This window comes from Sus scrofa, chromosome 2, assembly GCF_054392235.1.
Source record: "Sus scrofa isolate SSC_HxYL_T2T_F1_AM1 chromosome 2, Sscrofa_HxYL_maternal_Yorkshire_Landrace_v2.0, whole genome shotgun sequence".
NCBI lineage: Eukaryota > Metazoa > Chordata > Mammalia > Artiodactyla > Suidae > Sus > Sus scrofa.
Window position 1 is genome coordinate 7531426 of NC_139384.1, and position 24614 is coordinate 7556039.

Sequence of the window (24614 nt, forward strand, 5' to 3'; positions counted from 1 at the left end):
CTACCGACCTGCCAGACACTGGTTGACACTCTTGCACCTGATGTCAGTCTGGGCACGGGAGGCCCAGCCAGTACCCCTGGGTCCTAAAAATGGCCTCCGGCAGTGATAGGCTCCTGAGCCTTGACCCTGATTCTGGCTTCAGGGCCTTTGAGGAACCTTTCAACCCCTAACCTTCATTTCTTGCACCCTCTGTGGCCAGGCATAGAGGGGTCAGTCCCAGCTTGGTTCTGAGTCAGGAGCTTCCAGGGGTTCTGGATTCACCACACCAGCTTAAAAAGGGGGCTGGCGTTTATTTTGCTCCTGGATATGGGTGTGTTCACTTGGGTTTCTGACTAAATGGTTCACGTTCAAGAATGGGCTTAAGAATTGAGCGGATATTGTTCGGGGATCAAGAGAGAGCTGAGCCCAGGGGTCCGGATCTGGGGAGACCCCCTGTGGGTTGTGAAGGTCTATGTTCAAGGGGCTGGTGGGAGCTCTGGGTACCCAGGACCGCAGCTTTTCAGGCTTGTGCAGGATGCTTTATCCTTTCATGGTTCTAGATTTTCCAGAAGGTTTTTGTCATGGCTTCTGATGCTGCAGGGACAGGCAGAGGGTCTGCATGTGTAGTTTTAACCACAGGGACAGCCCCGCCTGGGTGGTTTTTCACATGGGATGATTCTGTTGTTTGGGTCTGGGTTAGCTAACCATTATTAATGGTCGGGTTTTTTTCTAGAATGCAGGTGTGTGGGAATTGTACAGAAGATTCTTGATCATTTAGTGTTTTCCTGGATCAATGAATTTCTGGGTCCAGGAGGCACTGAGGGGACTATGTTGGGTGTGGGAAGAAGATGCCAGGCCTGGGCCTTTGGGTGGTGGCCACTTGGGCCTGTGGCACTTTGGGTCTGGCCAGAGGCTTTCTTGCCTTGGGCTTTGGGGGTGTTGCCCCTCCCCCTCTCCCACCGCGATGTTTTTACGTGCAGCTCACCACCCTTTTCCTGGGGAAGTAAAAAACCACCCTGCAACACAGGGAGCCTTGGTTTAGGCCCCTCTCTTCTCCGAGGCCTTTCTGGAACCTCGCAGAGATTCTAGCTGTGGTTTGGTGTTCTGGGCTCCGTGTGCGTCCCCCCCTCATGCCACCCCCAAGGGGTGTCCGGAGGCCAGGGCGGAGGACAGCTGGCGGGGTGAGAGGCGGAGGCGCCTCCAGAGCGCCGCGGGGAGGGACCTGGAGGAGTCCCCCTCCCCCCCCCGCCCGGGTCCTCCCCCCCTCGGCCTCCCCCGCCCCAGCCCAGTCCAGCCCTCTGCGCCCTCGGGCGGGAGCGCGGTGCCGCGGAGAGAAATGTCTCCCCAGGGTAATTACTGCCGCCCCAGTCCAATAAACCATTCATCCTTCACCTCTTCGGCCCGAGAAGTGTCTCTCCACCCGATTCCCCCCCGCCCCCCCCGCCCCCCCCGTGCAATAAACGCCCTTAGGCTTTAAGAGGCCCGCCCCGCGTAATAAACCGGCGGCGGCGGTGTGAGAGCAGCGGGGGAATAAATCCCGGGGGAGGCCGGCCCGAGCGGGGCCCGGCGGGGGGACGCGGGGAGGCCGGGCCGCCGGGCGGCCAGTGCGCCGCGGGCCTCGGGGGCGGGGACGCGTGCGCCCGGGCCTGTCCTGCGCGGTGCCAGCCGCGGCCCTCGCCGCCTGCCCGCCCGGCTTTGTGCGCCCTCCGCCATGTTCCGCCGCTGCCTGGCGGCTGCTGTCGAGGCTCTGCATCGCCACACTGGGGCTTTGTGTGCAGCTGGGTGCGTCGTGGCCGGTGTGTGGGTGTGGGGGCTGCGGGCGCGATACTGGGAACCCGTCTGCTGTGGGGCCTGGGGTGTGGGGCCACCGCCCCGCCTCTGTGCTCTCGCCCTACCCGCCCTGTGGGGCATCGGGCCTGCTGGCTGATGCCCTCTCTGGGCGCGGGGTGATGAGCTGCCTGGCTTCCTGGGGTGGGAAAGTGAGGAGAAGAGCCTCCTTTACCCCAGATCTGGGAGATCTGGGGAGGCTTCAGGTAGATGGAGTTTCCGTCGCTGGTCTGAGGGACCAGGAGACCCAGGAGGCCCCTCCTGTGTCTGATGGGGAGGCCCTGGAGCCCAGGGGGTGAAGAGGCAGCAGCCTCCAGGGGAGGGAAGAGGAGGCAGGGAGGGGTGTGTGTGGAGGAAGGTCAGCATCTCAGCCTCCCTGGTCCTCCCCACCCCTCCAATTTGGACATGCAGGTTGTGAGTGGAGGGGGAAGGGAGGACCCTGGATATTATGGTTACCATGGAAACAGCCGATTTTCCAGAGTGCTGCAGTGTTGGGAGTGGAGAGACTGCCGGCTGAGGCCTACCCTGCTCCTAGCTTTCAGGCCCAGCCCTGTCCAGAGGGTGCCCTGCCAGAAGGCAGGGGTGTGGCTCGCTGCCCCCATCTAGCTCTCCACCCCGATCTTGGGGTCCCATCGTGAGGGTTCAACCCTCACCACTGGGCCTCTAGGGCCCCCAGGTGGGAAGGATACCTGAGTTTGGAGGGGGCAGAGCAAGCTCCCTCTGTCCGCTGGGGGTGGGGGCTTTCCCTGCAACATGCTGTCACCTGACGTCAGTTCATTGCCATCAAGGTGGTTCTTTCCCACGTGCCTTGCTCCCGGGAGAGCAATTCTCCTCCCTGGCCCTGTCTAGGGAGATGGTGGAAGGCACGGATGACAGGTGCTCTGGGTGAGCTCTTGTCCCCCTACCCTACCCCCTGCTGGCCTCACTGCCTCCTGGGACCCAGGCAACAGCCTCGGCTTCTCTCCTCAACTCCTCGCTGAGCCTGCAGCTGGTGGCTCCCTCCAAAGCACTTGGGGAGTCCCCTCTCCTTTAGGGGCCTAGAGCTTCCTGGGGTGGAGACTGTGATCCCTGATTGCCCAAACCACAGCAGGGCTCTCGTCCCCAAGGTGCTTGAGGGGCCCGGCCTTGGTGTTAGCAGCGGGGCCGCCATCTTGCCAGAGCAGGGGTCCTCCCTGACTCCGACTTTCCATCCCACCCCCAAGGCCTACTCCAGGCTTTTCCCCTCAGGCCCCATCTGCCTCTCTTCCTCTGGATAAGTCTTCCTCTGAACCCCTCGCCCCCCAAGAAGCGCTTTGAGAGGAGTCGTTAGTGGCTAATTATTTAATTAAGCATTTTATGAATCTCATCTGCTCCATTTATGTTCTAAAGAATACAAGACTGTTCTCTTCCCTTTCCTGACGGCTCCAGAGTCCTAGTCCTCTAGACAAAGCTCCCTTCCCGGAAAGTGGGTGACCAGACTCCCACTCCCACCCCGGCCATCAGTCTGCCCCCCACCCCCACCTCCAGGGAGCCCAGGCAGCCGCAGGAGGAACATGGCGACTAATGGGGTTTATTTTGGGGCTGAGATCGTTAGGGACCTCACACCCGCCCCGGCAGGATGGCAAAGAGGAGACAGAGAGGGTGTGGTGGGGGAAGGTGGGGGGGAGGGATCCGTTCATCATCTCTGGCTCCCACTCTCCCACTTTCTCTCACCTACACCCATCTCTGTCCCTCTCTGTCCATCTGTCTCGCTGCCTCCTTCCTCCTCTGATTGTCAGTCTCTACCCCCTCCCCTCCTCTGAGTCTTCTTTTCTAGGCAGGGCTCCAGGATCCCCCTCCTTGGCACCCAGGCAGCCCCCTCGTTGGGAGTGGAAGCAGAGTCCTGGGCAAACTGGGGCCAGGATTTGCAGGGGCTTGAGAGGGGGTGGGGGACAGGTGCTGGAGGGCCGCCAGCCTGCGGGCTATGAGTCAGAGCTGAACACAGCCCCTGCTCCTCCTCCCGCCATCGCCGGGGGCGCCTTCTGCCTGGGTACCTGCTCAGCTCGGCCCACAGAAGCACACACCTCGAATCTGTCACCTCTGTCAGCCCTGGGAGCAGACGAGCAGGCCCCCTGGGTCCTGCCTGCCTCTGGTGCTCTCCTCCGTCCCTTTGCAGCCTCCCCCTGGGCTCTCCCTCTCTGTGTCGCTCTCTCTATTACCTCTCTGTTTTGCTGTAATTAAAGCTAGAATTCTTGATGAGGCAGCTACATCTGTCTGTGCGCGTGCACGGGCTCCCGCCCGGGCACCCGCCTGCCAACTGTTCCCTAGGACTGCAGGGCCTGCCGGCTGCTGTGGGTATCACAGTGGAAGCCCTGTGCCCTAAACTTACTGTCCCAGTTCTTTGGTCACAGCCCCACAGGCCTGCTGATCTCGCCCTGTGACCTCATCTCTCCCTCTCCCTTTCCTTCTCTCTGCAGCCGGGACCACATACATCTTTGGGAAAGGGGGGGCGCTCATCACCTACACGTGGCCCCCCAATGACCGGCCGAGCACGAGGATGGACCGCCTGGCCGTGGGCTTCAGCACGCACCAGCGGAGCGCCGTGCTGGTGCGGGTGGACAGCGCCTCCGGCCTCGGGGACTACCTGCAGCTGCACATTGTAAGGACCCGGGGCCCTGGTCCCCGACCTCCAGCCTTCCTACCCCACATCCGCTCAGTCCCCCTTGCCATGGGACCCCATCCCCCGCATCCCCACCTCTCCCGGGGAGCCCTCAGAACCTCTGTCCCCTGCTTGCTGGGGTTTCCTCTCTGTGGAGCTGCTCCTGGGACCCATTCCCCTTGGGGTTATTCCCTGAGGCTCCCCAGCTCCCCAGTCTGAGACCATCTGTGTCCCCCACCTTCCTGAATGTGGTCTGGGGCCTCCTTCTCCTGCAGCCTGTGGAAACATCTGGCCTTGTGACCCCCGGGCCACTACCTGCTCACTCCTCCCCACCTAGGCCACCCACTGTCTCCTGCACTTTTTCCCACCCCTGCCTCAGGCCTCCCTGCCCCCGAGCAGCCACTCACGCTGCTTCTTCATCTTGCCCTTAAAGCCTGCCACTGCCGCTGCCCTGCCCTAGGTTACCCATCCCATGACCTTTGCCCTCCCTGCAGCCCCCTTACAGCCTCTCTGGCCACAGCCCTGCTCTTTCCTCCCTGACCACTGGCCCAACCCCCAGCTCCACACCCTTCCCTGTGGCCTCAGACCCCGCCCCCTCCCCTTTCTGCTCTCAGCCGCTCTCTGCCCCACCCCCGCCCCCACTGTCTTAACCCCTGGGCCTCTGCCCTCCATCTCCACCTCCACCTCCCTTCCCTCCCTTCCTCCCGCTTTTAGGCCCTGGCCAGGGCCCCCGAGCTGGGGGAGCTGAACGAGCTGGCCAGGCTCTGTGCACTGGAACGGGCTGGGTGGGGGTCCTGAGCTTTGAGGGGAGCAAGGCAGCAGCGGGGAAGGCTTGTTTGGGCTCTGGCTCCTCTCCGTCTGATTGGGACCGTGGCTACTGGCCCCACCTTACCGGACAGCTTTTCAGGTCTTGGCTGGACACGAGGGAGCGCAGGAGGGGGAGAGATGGCCCATGGGCAGAGCGGAGCTGGCATGGAAGTGGCAGCTGATGGGCCAGGAGGCCAGGCAGGGAGGTGGGGGGCGGGCAGGGTGAGGAGTAGCCTGGGGGAAGGCTCCCAGGTTCCCTGCATGTGAGTAGTACAGGGTCCCCGCCTGCTCGAGAGGCCGTGCGACTTGGACAGTGCACGTGACAGTGTGTGAAAGTGTGGGGCCGGCTGCGTGTTGATCATGTCAGGCGTGACGGTGGGGGCGGGGGGAACATGGGGGACAGTCTCTGGCCTCTGATCAGGTGTGTCTCCCTGTATTTGTATTTCTTGGCAGAGTGGTTTTCCTGCCCCTTATTTCAGCCTCCTGTCTCTGTGTGGCCGGTGTGATTGTGTGACTGTGTCTCTGGGTCCTTCTCTGTGTGTGAGGGTTGCTGCTCTCTCGCCACATATTGCAAGAGGCCGCGTGTGGCTTTGGAGCAGGTGTCTAGGTTTGAGTCCCAACTCTGCCATGTCGTTGCTCTATCCAGTGCAGTCACCTTGTCTCTCCGAGCCTTGGTTTCCTCATCTGTGTCAGCGGCACCGTAAGAGACCGGGATGCTGGGAGGTTAAATACGTAAAGTACTTAAGACTTTGCCCCGCCTGTGGGAAGCGCGGTGTCGGCTAATGTCCCCATCATCTGTGAGCACCCACCTGGTGACCGCGGATGTGCTGCGTCTGCCTCATTGACAACCTCTGTCTCGGTGGCTGTAGATTTTGGCGACAGGGTGCCCCCGGTGCCAAGGAGAGAGGGCAGGGGGTCAGGGTGTGGGGAGAAGGAATCCCCTCCTTTCCCTTCCCAGCAGTTGCCCGCGGCCCTCGCCAGGCGCCGGGGTGTGGATGGCAAGGGTTGCAGGCCTGGTGCTTGGTGCTGCAGAAGGCAGGGCGGGGCGGGGCGGGGCTGGCCCTGGCACGGGAGCCTGGCCAAGGTGCTGGGGCCCTGGAGGAAGAGTGGGAGCCACCAGAGAGGGCAGCTCTGAGGGGAGAGTGGGGCACCCGAGGGGCTGAAGCCCCCAGGGGCAGCCCCCAAACCCCCCAACGCCCCTGGTGACACATCAGCTCCCACCACGGCGTCATTAGCAGCTCTCAGAGAATGGGGAGGCGGCAGCAAAATAAGAGAAAAGCAATTTGACGTTTCTAATAAAGCGTCGCTCCACTTTGCCAAATTAATTTTGACTCCCATAATTATTTGCTGTAGGAGCGGCCTCGTTCTCCCCACCGCCGCCTAATGAGGTAATTGGGGAATTAGGAATTAATGACTTTAACAGAAGTGACAACTGACTTCACGTCGGGAGCAGCTCTGGGAGCTGTCTCTCCCCCGGAGCACATGGCTCTGGGCTTGGCTGCCTCCTCGGAAACCCAGGCGTCCTGCCTTCCAGCTGCCCCCGACGGCCCTCAGCCAGCCCGGCTCCCAGACCACTTCTGCTCCTTGACCGCCATCCTCAGAGGCACCCAAGGGGCTGACACTCTTCTGTCACTGGTTCTGCAGGTGCTCCCCTCCCATGCTGGGGGAGCAGCCCATCACCCCTGCTCCCTGGCATGTCGGTCTGTGGGTGGTGGATGGGTGCGGCTTGCTAGCGCTCTTTGTTAGTTTCCCTGCTTTGCTGAGTCCCAGGAGAGACTCTGTGTGTGTGTCTGACTCTGTGTGTGTGTGTGTGTGTGTCTTTCCCAGGTTCTAGGAGGGGGAGAACTAGACCCACAGTGGAGAAGGGGTAGGACGTGGGCCTTCAGGGGGGCCCCAGCTGCACACCCTGCCCCCTCGTGCTCTCTGCAAAACCCCAATCTCTGTCCCATCTCTGAGCCACCCTGTCCCCACTCTCAGTGCCACCAAGCCTCTTGGCTCTGGTGCCAATGCAGGAGGTGGCAGGAGGTGGTTCCCTGTGCCCAGGCCAGACTGGGACCGTCTTGCAGGGAGACTCCAGGAACATAGTGTGGTCTCTGATGACCTGGGTCCCTGTGACTGCGTGTGACGCCAGAGTGCGCCTGTGTCAGTGTCTGTGCTGCGCAGGAGGAGGGCTGCGGGCACTCCCGAGGCTGAGTTCTGAGTGGTGCTGGGAAGTGCCGGCCAGTGGAACAGGGGCTCAAGTCGAGGGCCTAGTGGGCCTTCCGCTGGCTTCTTTAGGTGTTTTTAGTCTTGAAGGTAGGCTGGCCTCAGGAGCCTCTCAGATCACCCCCATTCCAGCACTCTGGGTCAGTGTCCCCCAGACTGCTGGGCAAAGGCGGAGAGAGCACTGGCTTTGCAGGCAGGCCAACTGGGTTTCAAATCTGGGATTCCTTTTTTATGAGCTGTGAGCTTTGGGGATGTTACTCAACCTCCCTGAGCTGCGGTCTCCCCCTTCATGGAACGGGGGTGTTGTGTGTTCCTCAGGGGGCTGCTGTGGGGCTGGAGAGAGCACCCCGTGCAGTGCCCTCATAGGGCCTGGCGTGATCCAGGGCTCCGTGAGGCTCTCCCTCTGCCCCCAATGATGGAGCTCTTCCTGGGCTGGATCCCGGTGCCTCTGCAGGGCTCCCCAGGCGGGTCCTCCCTGGAGCCTGGTGCTGGGAGCGGTTGCTCAGATGGACCCTGCCCCCCTTCTCAGGCTTCAGTCCCTGTCTTTCCTCTTCCTGTCCCTCCCCGGCTGCCAGCCCCATCCTCCACCCTGACACCCACGCTCACCTTTCCTTAGTGAGGCCTATGTGGTTTGTGCCCTCCATCTCCACCGCCCACCTCCCCCAAAATGCACAGTCCAGACCCCCCACCTCCACCCCCTTGACTGCAGAGGGGCCACCCCCACATTCAGGTCTGACCCATGTGGGCTGATGCCTGCTGATGCCCTGGTGCTGAGTGTGCGGGGCAGGGGAGGCTTGAGCTTGGAGGCGTGAGGAGGAGTGGGGAGCCCAGACCCTCCTCAGGCACTGGCCTGGCTTCCGTGGGCTCCTCTGTTGGTGGTGCCTCAGGGAAGCCTCTACCCTCTGTGTCCCCACTGGTCCCGGCTTGCTCTTGGTCATCCCTGCCTAGGGCCTGGAGGCTCGGGGGCCCTTGCATAAACATTTGTGGACACTTTGATTGAACTTAAAAGCCAAGGCAGGTGTGGTCAGTGGCAGTGCTCTGGCTCCATGCTCTGCACCCCACGGTGGCTTCCCCAACCTCTCTGAACTTCAGTTTACTCCCTTGCTTGCTTTCGGGGGAGGAGGCAAGCCTGCTGGCCTCCTCGGGCAGATGAAAAGGTCCAGTAAAGATGGCTGGGAGCGGTGTGTTGTAAAGCTGTTAAATGCAGCAGAACTGTACAGGTGGTGGTCACAGGTGGAGTTCTAGGAGTGAATGGTTGCTTGCTCCTGATCACTGACCTCTGCCTCCCTGTCCCCAGGACCAGGGCACCGTGGGGGTGATCTTTAACGTGGGCACGGATGACATTACCATTGACGAGCCCAACGCCATCGTGAGTGACGGCAAATACCACGTGGTGCGCTTCACTCGAAGCGGCGGCAACGCCACCTTGCAGGTGGACAGCTGGCCAGTCAACGAGCGGTACCCGGCAGGTAGGCGGCCCTGGGAGCAGAGGTCCGGCAGGAGGGGTGGGGCAGGGAGGGCAGGGCCGCCTCTGATAGGAGGGCTGCCTGCACTAGGGGCGGAGCTAAGCGCTGAGGCTTCCAACCGTGGAAAGGGCGTGGCTTGTGGGGGCGGGACCATGGTGGGGCGGGGCTAACCAGGCAAATTGGGATTTGTCTGGTGGGAGCGAGACCCTGGGAGTAGGTCAGTTAGGAGGGAGGCAGCACAGCTGAGCAAGGAAGGATGAAAGGCCAGGGTCCAGTCTGGGGATGCAGGAGAAGAGAATGGGAAGAAGGCAGAGGCAGGAAGGGTCTGACATAATTAAGGGCAGGATGAGTTGAGAAAAGAGGGTCAGGCGGAAATGGGGAGGCAGATGCAGAAACCAGAGAGAAGATCCAGGAGTGACTCAAAACAGATCTCAGCAAGGAGGCAGGGCCGTTTCCAAGGCCAGAACCAAAGCAAGAACCAAGGCCTTTCCAAAAGAGCCAGTCAAAAATCCATATTAGGTGATCTAGGTGAAGGGAGGGCGGTAACCAGGGAGACCCAGGGAAAAAGAGCCCCAGTGTCTCCAGGTGGGAGGGATATGGGGAAAGGGAGAGAGTGACAGGTGACAAGAGCGAAATACATGGACAAGTGCCTTCAACAAACCTTCATCAATAACCCACTAGTTATCAAGTCCTGTGCTAAGCCCTGAGGACACGGGACACGGCCCCTGCTTGCAGGGAGCTCTCAGTCCTGGTGGCCAGGGAGGCCAGCAGACCCAGTTAAACGGCGTGACAGCTGTGGTGGCCAAGGACAAACCAAGGTCTGAGGGGTGCAGCGGAGGGACAGGGGTGAAGACCTGAAAGAAATGAGGAGGCAGACACTCTGCAGGAAGCTGAGGGAGGCAGAGAAAGGGCCTCAGAGTGAGAGGAAACCAGAGGAGGAGCGACGGAGAGACATGGAAATAGTCACGGAGACAGAAGCAGAGACGGAGGCAGCTCCCCGAGTGATGCAGGGAGACATATGGAGCTGCTGTCACACAGACCCCGCCTGCCAGTGAGAGAGGAGGTGGCCAGAGCCTTGGGAGGGAGCGGAAGAGAGCCCTGGTGCGGAGGCAGGGGGAGGGGAAGCGGAGGGACTGCAGGGGAACCTCAGGAAGACAGAGATGCCGAGATCTAGGCTGAGCGGCACCGCAGTCACACGCACGGGGCCGACCCAGAGGCAGAGAGAGCGTCTGAGGCCCAGTCTCTCGCCCAGGCAGACGCGAAGCCCAGAGAAGCTGCCCCACGCCTCCTGAGAGGGGCGTGGGCAGAAGGACAGTGAGAGGTTCGGGTGTGCCAACCCTCATGGGCCTACTTATGCTGGGATGGAAATGCCAGTGTGGTCTCACGACTTGCAGTCCTGCAGGCTTGTGCCCAGACATTCCCGGGCAGCCCCTGGAGGCAAAGAGAACCATACGGCCCCCCACTAAACACAGAGGCCAATGCACTGGCAGGCCAGCCCCTGACACTCAACTGCGAATATTCATGTGGTCAGACAGACGCAAGGGAAAAAGGCTTGCAGAGGGATGCCAGCTTACACTGAGGCCTGGGCATGTGTGGGCCAACTCAGGCACTTAAGCGCTGCCATGCTAAATGCCGCAGAAGTGCAGACATGGACAGGCCAGGCTTTGTGGGCGTGATCACCCTGTGGGCATCAGAGGCCTCACTTTAGATACACGCACTGGGCAACCTTTGCAGCAGTGGAAAGGCCAGCTTCGCTGGGCAGGGCTGGCGCGGGTGGTGGTGGGGGGTGCGCCAGAGCTCCTCCCCTTGGAGCCCAACAGGCCAGAGGCCAGGTTACAGGAGTTGCACCTTCCCCCTCCTCTGCTCAGGGACCCCTGGCTGGGGGTGGGGAAGGCCGCTGGGTGTCCCCTCATCTGCCAAGCAGAGTAACCCGAGGGTCTGGTGGAGGCCTGTGTGCCATGTAAGGACATCCTCTACCAAAGCCGAGCTACACCAGCAGGCCAGGTGAGCAGTGTGGGTGGCCCAGAGCCTGGGCCCCAGACTCTTAGGAAGCACAGGGGTGCAGTCTAGGGACTCTGAGTCAGTAGGACAGTAGGACCTGGCTTTTAATCCTTCTGACAAGCTGTGTGACCTTGGACAAGTCACCTAGCTTCTCTGAGTCTCAGTTTCCACCCCTGAAAGATGGGGCTCGTACCTACCTCCTAGCCATACTGGGAGAATTCCATGAGATAACCTAAGGAAGATGCTAGAATAGCAGAGGTGCTCAGTAAATGGAGCTTTTGATAGAATTGTTATGTGCTCCGTGGGGTAGACACACATTCTTCCCTCCTCTCAGGACACACACCCAGGCAAACACCTGGACACACACACACACACACACACAGTGACTAAAGGAGTGAATGATCCATTTTTGTCTGAAACGCAAGTGACCTGAATCTGTGGATTCCGAATCTGTGGAATCCGCAGGAAGGCGGGGTCTTCTTGCCTCCTAAGCACCTAGGGAGGCGGCCTCCACACTCACGTGAACACACTGGGTGTGTGCTCGGTCATAGGAGGTGTACGCAGGGCGAGACGAGAGGGAAAATGCCCCAGGCAGGCAGGTTATCGAGCAGCATGTAAGCGCTTTCAGGTGGTAGAGTCACCAGATTCCCAAAGGAAATCATTTCCATTTCCACGGCTGCAGCCCAGGGAGAAGCTCACAGAACACACGGACACACACACGTTCTCCTTCCTCCCTGTGAGTGAAGAACAGGTGTGTGTCCAGGTGGGCGGCCAGGATTGAGAAGAGGATGCCACGGGGGACGGGGGACCTGAGCAGAGAGGAGTCGGAGGGTCTTGGAATGGAGCTGAGAGTGAGGAGAGAGCAAGGCAGAGGAGGCTTTGGGGAGCCCCAGGGCGGAAGAGGAGGTGAGAAGCAGGGGATGGCGAGGCCGGAGGCCGCCCTGGTGGCTTTCAAGCTGCCACACGCAGGCAGGCACCTGTGACCAGGGTGAGAAGGCTGGAAATGCCTGCAGTGAGAGCAGTGGTGGGAGGGGGATTCAGGTGGAAGCTGGTGCTGGGGTGGGGTCGGGGATGGGGTGGGGAGTGAGGGGAAGCTGGGAGTCGTGCATGGAAGGTAAAGGGAGCCGAGGGGGCTTGGAGAAGTGGTTTAAATCTCACTGTTAAATGCGTGTGTGTCGGGCTACCCCTTAAATGCCGCATAAACCCCCGCTTAACCCGTCCCTCCCACTTCTAAACCACCCTCTAAACGCAGTAACCAGCTGGGCCAGCGAGGCCTCCCACCCCCAAACTTAAACCCGCTAAATGCCCCTCCCTGCCCCTCCGCCCCACTCTGGGATGGGGAAGGAGGCGGGCAGACAGATAAACCTGTTTAACCTCTGACCTTTGACCTTCCAGCCGCCTTTCCTTCCGCTCCCCTTTCCTTTTCTTCTTTGCCCCTCTCTTTTCCTTTGGGTGGGGTTGGCTCCGCATGGGAGCCTGGTGTGGGGGGGACCGGAGGGAGGAGGACGGGTCGGCCTTTCTCCTCCGCCGCCTCGGGAGGGCCTGCCGCCCTCCGTGGGATGTTGCTGCTTACGCTGAGTCTCCTGAGAAATGCATAATTACTTTTCTAACTCCTTTGGACTTCGCCGCCTGAGAAACCTACTGTCTTTCTAAACTTTTCCAAGGAAACTTTGATAACGAGCGCCTGGCGATTGCTAGACAGAGAATCCCCTACCGGCTTGGTCGAGTAGTAGATGAGTGGCTGCTCGACAAAGGTAATTAACCAGAAGTAATTAATCAATTAATTCATTAACTTTAAAAACACTATCTTAAAGGTGCAGAGCTCTCTCTTTCCCCATCCGTGCCCTCCCCATCGCCCAGCCCCTAGTGAAAGGACCATTGTCCAGCCAGGATGCTCCCTTCTCTGCAGCCCAGGGTCTGTGCCTTTAGAGGGTGCTTTGGGGCCGGGATGAGCTTTTCCCAGAACAGGGTCCCAGTCCTCTGTCTCTTTCTCAACCTGGGATGGAACTAGGACAGTGGCGAGGTTCCTGAACCCCTCCGCTACAGCAGGCTGGAGTGGGGGTTGGGCGGGAGCTGCCTGGAGGTTTTGTCGAGAACCCGCCCGCTGAGGACCAGAACACTCGGAGAAGCAGGAAGGCTTTGGGAAGCAGCAGGTCAGGCTGATCCTCGGGTCCAAAGGAGGCATAGGAAGGCCTCCCCAGGGTCAGCTGAGGACGGAGGAAGGAGCGGGGGCCCGAGATCCTACTGGAAAGGCCCCCCAAGAGAGTGGCTATGGGGCCGCTCTCTCTGGAATGGGCTCACCTTGGTCCAGCAGGCCTCTTAGGAGCAGTGGAGGGGAGGAGGGCGCTAGGAGGTGGTGGGAGAGGTGGCTCTCCTGCAGGGCATTCTGTGCCTGCTGAGCTGATGAGGAAGACAGAGCAGGCTCACTAAGAGGCCACATGTGTGAGGCACTGCTGGGTGTGAGGGAGAAGGCCACTTGTCACCAAGGGAAGTTGGGGCCAAGGGCAAAGCCATCCCATTCCCTTTGGAGAGGGGGCGAGCTCTGTACCTCTAAGGCTAAACTCTAGGGGGGAAGTAGAACTGTTAAACCTCCACCTAACCAGCTGATAACTGTGCTTTTAAATGTCCCCTGGGGCCTGCCCCAACTAAAACCCCCAATGTCACTTCCAGCCCCCCACTCGGCCAGCGGGGACTAAACATGCTGATAACCAGATGTGATAAATCCATAACAGGACAAAAAGTTAAAGGGACTGTAACAGATGCCGCTAAAACCTACAGCCCCCAGCCACACTGGGCTGCTCTCCAGCGGGGCGAACTTTAACCCTTTGAGGAGTTCATGGTGGGTGGGGCCCCAGGGGCCAAGTTGGCTCACCTGTGTCGCTTCCTCTCCATTACCCACCTCCCTCTCCCGGAATCAGAGAGGTCAAGGGAGCAGCTTGGGCTGAGGCCAGGACAACTTGTGACCCCGAGGGCAGGGAGAGCTGGACAGGCCCCGAGTCCGGGTGGCGGGTGACTTGTGGCCCAGAGGAGGGAAGAGCTCTGGCTGGTGATTGGAGGCCCAGCTGTCCTTAACTAGCTGCGAGGTCACGCCTGCTCTTTAGGCCTCTGTTTCCGCTTCTAGAAAAGGAAGGGATTGGGCCACATACTCTAGAACGTCCCAGAGTGTGGACGGAGGAGCTTACTTGTTGCGTGGCCTTGGTCAAGGGCTCCCCTTCCTGAGCTCAGTTCCTTCCCCGGGGAGGCAGGAACAGTGATCCCAGCTCAGCCTCCTCACATGGGGTGCAGTGAGGGTGAGATGAAGTGGGGAGCAGGCAAGCATCCAGAGCAAAGGCTGGGCACGCTTGGAGGGACCTGGCCAGAGTAGGTCCTCAATAAATATTTATCCAGTGAAGCTGTTTTTGGCTCCAGAACATGTTCTGGGAGGGATCAGTCCCACGAGATGCTTCACAATAAAGAGACGTGTGGTGAAATGACACACATTTGGGACATCTGAGTCCTGTGTCTTCCTCTTGGAGATGCGTATGGATATGGATTTTTAATAAAGGTTCTGACAAGTCCTGCAAGAGAGAAACCTCTTGTTTAGTTGTAAAATGTTTGTCTAACAAACTCATTGGACTGCCAGGAACCTTTCCCCCTTCATTTTGCTCATAATTCTCAAGCACGGGAAGAAACTCTGGACACAGCGGTCCTTGAGGGCCTCTCTGGGTCCGGTGTCCAGCTGCCACTCACTAGTTCCCAGCTTCCAGGGCCTCCGGCTCCCCCATCTGTGAGATAGTGACACTGCTCCAGGGCTGAGTGAGATGCTGGACAGTGGGAGGGCCAGAGGAGGAAGGGGCCTGAGCAGAGGGGCCCAGCAGACCCGGCTGTAGCTGGTCATTGGCCAGAGGTCAGACAGAAGGTTGGGTGCCCCAGAGGCCTCGGTGTCCCAGGGAACCCATGTTTCCAAAGCGAGTAGGGGTTTCACAAGTTGGACCGTCCTCAGCCCAGGTTTTGGGGGCAGGGCTTACAGGCACCTAACGCTAAACCAGATCTTTAACGAGGCACTAACCAGAGGCTAACAAGGGCTAAGCCAGGTCTTAAACCCCCAGCACCAGCAGCCGAAGGTCCAGGGGAGCAGGGGCCAGCTTAGTTCCTCTGCCCCCTCCCCAAATAAGCAACCTCAAAACCAAAGTTAAATCTAAACTTAAACATAATAAATATCTTTTCTAAAAACCAAACCAAAGCAACAAACTCAGAGGGTTAAACCGACCCCCAGATCCACTAAAACCAAACGGAACAGCCGAACCCCACCCAGGTGGGAATTCTGAGGTGTAACTGCTGAGTGAAGCGTGAAGTTGGAGCTGGAGTGGTTTTTTTTGGCTGTCAGCGAGCGAAGCAAGGTCCCTTTAACGTTTTCCATCTCTGGGCTCGCACGTCCTGGCCGGGAGGAAGGACTCTGTGCTCCGGGCCTGATCCCTGGCAGTGGCTGGGCCTTGGCGGGGAGGGGGCCAGAGGGGGCCTGGCCGGAGGTCAGAGGGCCTGGAGGTGGCGGGGAGGGCAGAGTGAGGTCCGCGCTGTGCTCCCAGCCTCATGCACGCCGGCCCCCGGCCCCCGCACGGTCCAGCCCTTGGTCTCACCTCCGTCCCTGCCCTGACACGCACTGACCACGCGGCCTGGCGGTCGCCTCCTCTGTCTCTGCCTCTTTGTCTCCTCTGTCTGCTGCTTCAGAGGGCTTCGTGGCTCGAGGCTGGACACCGGGTGTGGGAGGTTTGGGGAAGCAGAGAGGGCAGAGGGGATCAAATTGAGGGAAGGGAGAGAAGGGGGGGTGATGCCTCGGGAACAGGAGAGGAGGGGGACGGGAAGGCCCGGGGCATGAGCATGGTGGGGACAGGGGGGAGCTGGGCCCCCTTTCCCAGCCCATGTGTGCCCTGGGGACCCTCTCGCTCCGGGGTCCCACCCCCGCCCCCAGCCGGGCTGGGCCAGTGGCTGACAAGGACTTTCCCTTGGTGTCTGCCCCTTCCTCCCTCCCCACCCCTGCTGGTTTCCACCCCTCTTCCCGCCCCTTGCTCCCCTCCATTCTCCCCACCCCTTTCTGGTCTCCCGCCCGCCCGCCCGCCCGTGCCCCCTCTGTCGCCCCTCCCCCGTCCCCCAGGCCGCCAGCTGACCATCTTCAACAGCCAGGCTGCCATCAAGATCGGGGGCCGGGATCAGGGCCGCCCCTTCCAGGGCCAGGTGTCCGGCCTCTACTACAATGGGCTCAAGGTGCTGGCGCTGGCCGCCGAGAGCGACCCCAATGTGCGGACTGAGGGCCACCTGCGCCTGGTGGGGGAGGGGCCGTCCGTGCTGCTCAGTGCGGAGACCACGGCCACCACCCTGCTGGCCGACATGGCCACCACCATCATGGAGACCACCACCACCATGGCCACCACCACCACGCGCCGGGGCCGCTCCCCCACGCTGAGGGACAGCACCACCCAGGTGAGGGCCCCTCGGGCTGGTGGACAAGGGGCAGTGCTTCAGGCGGAGGAGGGGCCGAGGTCTGCAGAGCAACGGCGGTGCCCTGGGAGGGTCTGAGGGGGCGATGGTTCAGGAGGGCCTGGCAAGGTCTCCTTTCCTCAAGCGGTTATCCCCTGGCGACCAGGAATGGTGTGTTGCTGAGGTGGCCCTTATTCCTAGGGGGGCCACTGCCATCTAAGGAGGAAGTCTGGGCTGGGGTGAAGGCAGAATGCACATGCCCTATGACAAAGGCCACACCTGGTGCTGTGTGGGCATCGAGGGGGGGATGGAGGGAGCCATGATGGCATCGTTCTGGGCAGGGCCCAGAGGTGATAGCACTGGAGGGGCTAGTGGCTTACCCGGTAGTGGCAGCCCCTCTCCGGAGGCTGGTGGAGGCAGGAGCAGCCCCTGTCTGATGGCTGGCGTCCTTGCAGTGGGACTCGCTGCCCTCACAAGTCTTCTCTGTGAGACCTTAAGCAGACACCACCATGGAGCAGGCCTCAGTGTCCCCCGTGCCTTCCATGTGGGTCAGAGCTGCTGTCGGACCCTGCTTGGTCACCCTGCTCCCTCTGTCCGTGCTACTCCTGTCCCCGTGGCTGTGGGCCTCTGGGCCTGGAGGGACGTCTGTCCTTCTGGGCTGAGGGCAGGGCCTGGGGCAGCCGTGGGGTCGTGTCTGCCAGCCTCCTTCAGCCTCCGTGAGGCAAGGCTGGGTCCTCTGAGCTCCCATCCCCATCCCTGCCCGTCTGTGCTGCAGGGGGACTGGGACTCCCCGGCAAGAGGGACAAACCTGACCCCCCTTCCCTCTGCCGTCACTGTCACTGCCGAGAAAGCCGAGGGGGCCTGAATGCCAGACCTTGTCCCAGGGACCAGGGAGCCCTGGGCAAAAGGCTGGGCTCTCTCCATGCCCAGTGTCCGATGGCAAGAAGGGCTGTCCTGTCTCAGTGGGAGGCCGTGGGCAGACCATCAGGTTGGCGGGGGGGGAGCTCTAGGGTCACGGCTGAGCTGGAGGAACCTCAGCAGGGGAGGCTGGTGCAGAGAGGCAGGGATGCAGAAGGAAATTAGTCTTCTGGGTCCCACCCGGCTGTCGGGTCTGAAGTTCAGGGGGTGGGAAAGAGGCCGGATGGGACCCTTTCACCTTTACCCCTGCCTCCTCCCATCCTTGGCCTTCAGCCTGGCCCTCTCTCAGAAGTTTCCAGACTCCCTTCCTGCTTGGATTCTGGGTTTCCCTCCTTGGGTTTCTTCCCTGGCACCCCCTGAGCATCACCCCCACCCCCCCCGCCCCACTCACTCATCTTGGGGATTCTCTTTCTTTGCAATCAGGAGGAGAGAAAATGCTGACAAAGTCGACTCCCGTTGTCATGGGAACCACAGCCCTAATTATTGTGTGCAGCCTGGTTCCCGGGCTCCAGGAAGGGGGTTGGGAGAGAGATGAGGGTGGTGGGGTGGTGAGGCTGGAGCCAAGGACCGGCCCCCCCAACCAGGTTCTGCTCCCCCTCTGCCCAGGCTGGCCTCCAGAGGCCCCTGTGGCTCATCTCCCTGATGCCCCTGGGCACCTCGCTCCTGCCCTGCAGCCCCAGGTCTGGTGCCCAGTCTCCCCGCTTCCCAGAAGTAAAAGGCACAACGTGTGCTGTCTCATGATCCCCAAGAGCGCGGGAGCCGCTGCCGGGCAGGAGCTGTTCAGTCTCCCTTTGCACAGGGGACATGGAGGCCCAGGGTCACCCAGCAAGTGATGAGAGAGCCAGGGTGTGGGACCAGGGCTCGTCCCCTGTGCCGTGCCATACCTCAAGCAGGCTGTGGGGTCGCCCACCCACCCTGGAACCCTCTTTCCCACCCCCCTCTCACCCCCAGAACACAGATGACCTCCTGGTGGCCTCGGCTGAGTGTCCGAGTGATGACGAGGACCTGGAGGAGTGTGAGCCCAGTACTGGTGAGTGCCTTTCCCCCCTCCCCTGCCCCGGGCCCACTGCGACGCTGATGGGAGGGGGGCGACTGTCCCTGCCACCTGGCCCAAGCCCGAGGGGCCTGCTGCCAGGCCTTCACTTTCCCTGATAGCGCCCCCCCCAACTACGGTGGCCCCAGGTCCCGCAGACGCCCTCTGGCAAGGCAGTTTCTGGCCTTTTGGGGCCCCAGCCCTCCAAGGTAGTGAGGTCCTTAGCTTGGGGAACTGAGGCTGAGGGACAAGGGATGCTGGAAGGGAAAGAGGGGGATGTTCCCTAGAAAGATGAGTAACTGCAGCTCCCAGGAGTCCTTCTGGGGCGGGGTGGGGAATGCAGGCCTAGAAATTACAATTCCCATCGGCTCTTGGGTCCAGAACTGCAACTGCCATGAGTCCCTGAGGCAGTCCTCTGGGTCGGTAGGGGAGGTCTCTGCTGCTTCCTGAACCCTCCTTGTTCCCAGTCTCGGGGAGGTGGCCAGACACCCTGCCAGGGCCAAGCTGGGGCAGTCGCTGCACACCACGTCGGGCAGTGCGCTGGGCGGGAGGTGCGCGGGGACACTGGGACCTGGGGTTGGGCCCAGATTTCTGGTGGGGGAGCTGTTATGGAGGAGGGCAGAGCTGGGAGGGAAGGCTTCCTGGGGTCATGTTCCTGGCCCCTGCTTGATCCTTCCAGCTTGAGAGAGGGGAGCAGCCCCAGAGAGAGAGAGGCCAGATTGGCCAAGCAGGGGTGGGCCTTGGGTGCCGACCGAGAAATGTAGGGTGTAGAGCGGCACAGTAGGTGCTTCCGACAGGTTGGGGGTGGCTGGGAGGAGCTGAGGGGAGGGAGGGTCTGGAGGAGCTAAGGTCCTGCTGCTGGAGGCTGCCAGCGGAAGTGGAGGGAGACTGGGTGTAGCCAGATTTCCCCCTGGGGTCCAGGACTTGGGGGTGGCCTGAGTGAACCCCTGGGAGCCTCATCCCTTGCTTGGGTTTCCGGAGACTTCTCCATTACTTTGCAATGCGTGGCACCTGGGCTGTGGGTACTGGACCGCTGGAGGTTGGGGCAGGTGCCTGCAGGAGTGGGAGCAGGGAGGGGATGGGGTCGCTGTGGCCTGGTCATATCCTGCAACTCTGGCCTGGGGGTGACCAGGGAGTCTGCCAGCCCCAGAGGAGGCACACGAGCTGAGGGTGGGCTGCAGCCGTGGAAGGAGTGGGGGTAGAGCCAGAAGACCTGGGGCCTTGGGGCAGAGGCTTAGGTTCCAGAGGGCAAGGGCTGGGGGACTTCTGGGGTGCAGGCTCCAGCCGCCCTGTGTGTCCCCACTAGGCCAGAGCTGAGGGGTGGTCCTGGCAACCTTGGCCCTGAGGTCCTCGGGGGAGCCTTGGGCTGCTGGGCCTGGAAGGCTGCCTCATCCTCAGCCCGGGACCTGTGCTTTCTCTCCACTGCACGGAGGCCCCTCTGCTGGGTGGTCTCGGCTCAGGGGTGCCCCTCACACCCCGCCACTGCTTTGGGGGCTCTGAGAATCCGGCAGCTGCGACACAGCCCTCCCCTCCTCCGCTTTTCTCCTCCAGTCACGGGCGGGGCTTCCTGTGGGTGGACACAGTGCCTCGAGCCCAGGCCTGCAGCGAGGGGCTATGGCCAGTGGCCCCTTGGGAGCCCTGGGCTGGGACTCTGGGGTCAGAGGCTGTGGGGTCATGAGAAAAGGGCGCTGCTTGGCGCCACCACCTGTGTTTGCACACCCACACTTGGAATGGGACCTGCCGGATGGGAGGGGTCTCTGCTCTCCCTGGACCCCGCTGGTGGCCCTCACACAGCGACATGCAGCACACACTGGGCCATCCCGGGGCCACACACTGTCCCCCGAGGTTCTGTCCTTCCAGCCCCAGGCTGGGGTCTTGTCAGGGGCCCAGGGGTGACACCGAGTGTGTGCACAGGTGGGCCGGGCACTTTATAGGCTGCGTTGGGACCAGGGGGTGAGGAGGAGCTGAAGTGAGCAGGTCAGCTGCCCTCCCTCCACCAAGGGCCAAGTGCATGGGGGGTGCAGGGTGGAGGGGGGATGGAAGTTGGGAGATGGGGAGAGGTGAGTGGGCCAGGCCAGTAGCCAGCTTTAAAAGCAAGAGGGAGGGAGGGGAGGGTGCAGGCTTGAGCCGCTGGAGGCCGAGGACGGGACCCACAGACCCTCCCTAAGATGTGCCTGGCACGCGTTTGCTCCTCCCCACGCCTCCTGCTCTGAAATGCTTAAGTTGGATTCTTATATGCTGGGAGGCCAGACAAGGACCAAGGTGACTCCAGGGTCCCTCAGGCTGATCTAGACCAAGACACCCCTGACCAGGAGCGGGAGGGGACTCAGGCCAGAGCCCCTCTTGTGCCCCCCACCAGTGCAGGGAGACTTTTTCTCAAGCAGCCGCCTCGGGGCCCCTTGAGCTCCAAGGTCCGTGTTAGTGATGGAGGCAGCCTGGCTGGAGGCAGGAGCTGCCCAGAGGCACACCCTCGGCTCTCTACACCCCCTCATCTGCCAGATCCTTCCCGCCTGGGTCCAGGTATGACAGCTCAGGTAGTCCCTGAAACATTTCACGCCTTCCCTGGACCAGGGCTTCTGCACAGACCCAGCCCCGCGCTCCCTGCCCAGCTCAGTGAGGCCGCCATCTGTCAGTTATTTAACCTGGGTTGGCAGCCCAGCCAAAGCAGGGTATTGTGTTGATGGACGTGGTGTTTAAATTCTTCCGATTGGGCGTGCCCTCAGAGGGACACGCCTGCATAGTCACAGCGTGACCGCTCCCCCTCACTGTCTCCGCCGGCCAGACCCACACCTTGTGTTACTGGCCTGGCCCCCCGCCCCCGAGGGATTTGAGTTTGCGCCCCTTGAGACACATCGGAAGTGCACACACAGAGCCACGGAGGGACCCAACTACAGGCACACACATGTCTGACCAGAGCCACACCCACATCCAGGCACACGTGTCTACGGACCGACTGGCAAGCTCACGCGTGCCCATCTCCACAGGCACATGTATTCACACCTAGAAGGGCACAGGCATTCATGTCCAGACCAAAAGAGACACACATGTTCAGAGCCCCAGAAGTTTGATACACACCAACGGACCTGTGCACACGTGCACAGTCTCACAGAGGCACACACGTGTGCCTCTTCAGGCACGTGCACAGAGCTCCACAGCTGGACAAGGACTCTCAGGAGCCTGCCTACTCAGCTCCGCAGCTTTCTCTTACACACGCACTCCCTTGCACAAGGATGCTCGGAGCTGCACATCTGTGCCCACACAGACCCACTGAAGGACACTCCTGCACATGCACCTCCATCAAGTGCATCACACGCACATGCTCAGAAGCACCAGCATATTTTAGACACTCATGAGACACATGCATGTTCAGGCCTGAGTGCGTGCAGCCAGGTGTGCCGACCCATCGAGGCCCACATGTGTGCGTGTCCTCAGACACCCAGAATCCTGCATCCACACACAACTCAGAGACATGCACACACTTGTACAAATCCACCTGCATCACACACTCACACGTGTGCTCAGACACACAGACATTTCAGCATCACAGGTGTGGGTGTTCCTGTTCAGAGCAGGCAGGTAGATGCCCTGTGCAGACCTACTGAGGTGCAGGCGCATGCGTGCACACATGGGTGCGTGAATTCGGGGACCTCTGTGCCCAGGATCACAGAGGTGCACGAGTGTCACAGTTCCAACCACGCACCCACTCGTGCTCAGACCCACAGTCGCCTGCACAGCTGTTCACATTCACTAAGACACACACGTCCTCAGTTTCCTGCCTATGTGCTCCTAAGGGGCACCGTGTGCCGAGCCACAAGGGCGCATTTGTGCCAGACCCAGGGGCCCAGGCACGGGCACACATTTCTTCAGACCCACAGACCTGCGCTCTTCCCACACTGTCTGCAGAGAGGGACCCTGGGAGGACCCCTCAGCTCAGACACACGCACACGTGCTCAGACCCGTAGAGACAGGCACACTCGTATTCAGTCTCACAGTGGTGTACACACACACACACACACACACACACGCACGCACACGCACACACAGAGTCAGGTCAGCGTTGGCCCACACGGGCGCTCACAGCTGCTGGTGCATCTACCCCTATGCTCAGAGGTACACACAGATACCTGCATATTCGTGGACCTCAGGCCAATCACACATGTTCCGATGCTATAAAAGGTTTGCCTCCGTGTTCACCAGGTGGGCACACAGGCCCACAGGCATCCCCACACACGTGTGTGCCCAGATTCGCATAAGCCCACGTGTGCTCAGACCCACGGAAGCAGCCTCATGCACAAAGCCCAGCTGTGTGTGCCCCTTCTGAGGTGTTGCCCCCCCCCACCCCCCAGGGCGCTCAGAGGCGCTCCCACGTGGAATTCCACAGACACAGACGTGTATGCTGAGACCCACACTTCCAGCTCAGAATCAGAGGCACAGATGTGTTCAGTTTCTAGCGTGTCGTAAGGTAACACTAGCTGTTGAAACAGATGACCTCTCAGCGCCTGCGCTGTAAGATGTAGGAGTTGATTTTTCTTTCACGGAAAGTTAGGAACACGGTTCCCCATCGTTGAGCGGCCCTTCTCTGAGCGCTGATCCAGGGCTGGTCTCTGCCCCCTTGAGGCGGCAAGACTTCACCTTGCCTTCCCCAGGAGTGGGAGAGGGGCACGGGCAGGGAGGGGCACAAGGGGGAGGGCTTTGTGGGCCAGGCCTGGGAGGGAGAGGTGGGCACGGCCCCTGCTGATTCCGGAGCAGGCCTCCGCGCGGCCTCGCCGTGCCCACAGGAGGAAGCAAGATCAGATTTGGTGACCAGCTAGCCGTGCATTTGCCTCAGTCTGGCCTTTGAGTCACCAGTGATGCTCTCCCCACTTCCTCCCACTCGCAGAGCACACCCACCCCTCCCCAGGGAGACACCCCAAAGCCCCGCCCCGTTAGGACAGTCTGCTGGAGCAGGTGAGGATGTCTGAGAGATGGACCTGCCCCATGGGGTCCGGACTTGGCTGCTGGGGACCTGCGTGTAGTCTGGATACTCATGAACTAAAAGGATAATTGGAAGTTCCCATGTGGCACAGCAGGTTAAGGATGTGGCATTGCCGAAACTGGGGCACAGATTGCAACTGCAGCGCAGGTTCGATCCCTGGCCCAGGAACTTCCACATGCTGCAGTTGCTGCAAAAAAAGGGGGGGGGGAGGTACTCGATCTTACTCCCCATACAGCCCAGCCCAGCACACACCCAGAATACAATGATGGGCCAGAGGCAACCACCATCCAAAGACCACCCCCGCATCCAAAGAGAAGGATGGAGGGCGTCATGCAGCTTGTGGTTCCTAATGTTGGGGAGACCCAGCCAGCAGGCAGCTCGAGGCTCTGCCGCCAGTAGTGGGGAAATTTCTCCCTTAAACCCTGCCTCTGCTGTCTGGGAGAAGCTACCCTCTCCGTTGTCTGGGGCCCCCGAGCTGCCCTCTGGCAGGTTCTTCCCAGTCCTTATCGCCGGTGGCCACTGGGAAAATGTCCTCCCTGCAGGCACTGTAGCCTTGAGAGCCCACTTCCTGCTCGTGTGTATTTGGGCCCAAAGATTGTTTTAAGGCTCAAACAGTCAGCAGAACCCCATGCAGAGTTCTCTCCCAGACAGACTTCTCAAGCCCATTTATTTCCTTGTTTCTTTGCCCCCCTCCCTTATTTCAGTGGTGATATTCTAGAGGATGTTTGAAACAATAGGGGGGAGGCCACGGGCCACTGTCCCTGAAAGCCGTTTCCAGCCTGCTCTCTTAAGATTTGGGGTATGGGAGCCGTGGCTCTTCTGACACTCACAGGCCCCGCATTTCTGGGCTCTTTCTGGTTCCTTCGCCTCTGTCACAAACCCACCAGTTCTCACCCATCTTGTACTCTGTTACCGAATGCAGAAAGTAAAAGCCGGCATGTCACCCCAGTTTCCCTGGCACTTCTCCTTAGCGCCTCAGCCTCAGCAGGTGCGTGGCCTGCCTTCTAGATCATCACAAGCAATGGGTTGGTACCACATGTCCTGTTGCTGCATCTTTTCAGCCTCCACATCCATTTCCCTGGATTGCTACCTTAGTGCCACAGGTTTTTTGTTAATGTGACACTCATTTCTGGCTCAGTGTCTGGATTAGTTAAGGTGACATTTGTTTCTGTGACAGATAACCCCTGAATCTCAGGGGGGTCTTCAAGGGAAGCCTCTCACTAGATGTGGCCTTGCCTGGGTGCTTTGGGAATCCAGGCCCTTTCCCTCTGGCTCCTCCCTTTTCAACATGTGGTTCGCGAGCTCACTGGAAGGAGGAAAAAGAGTGTGGAG

General features: G+C 60.6%; 1 protein-coding gene across 50 annotated transcripts in view; it reads left to right on the forward strand.

Annotated features, from left to right (window-relative positions):
• Positions 1-24614, forward strand: part of NRXN2 (neurexin 2) — a 100124-nt gene that overhangs the window by 68989 nt on the left and 6521 nt on the right. For 31 of the 50 annotated variants that reach the window (XM_085009947.1, XM_085009948.1, XM_021082873.2 and 28 more), the window contains 5 exons: positions 4242-4423; positions 8733-8904; positions 12567-12656; positions 16034-16359; positions 18226-18304. In XM_085009947.1, the coding sequence (XP_084866073.1) occupies positions 4242-4423; positions 8733-8904; positions 12567-12656; positions 16034-16359; positions 18226-18304 (849 nt within the window). The remainder of the gene's footprint in view (positions 1-4241; positions 4424-8732; positions 8905-12566; positions 12657-16033; positions 16360-18225; positions 18305-24614) is intronic. The other 19 variants (XM_085009930.1, XM_085009931.1, XM_085009936.1 and 16 more) reach the window with 1 other exon arrangement.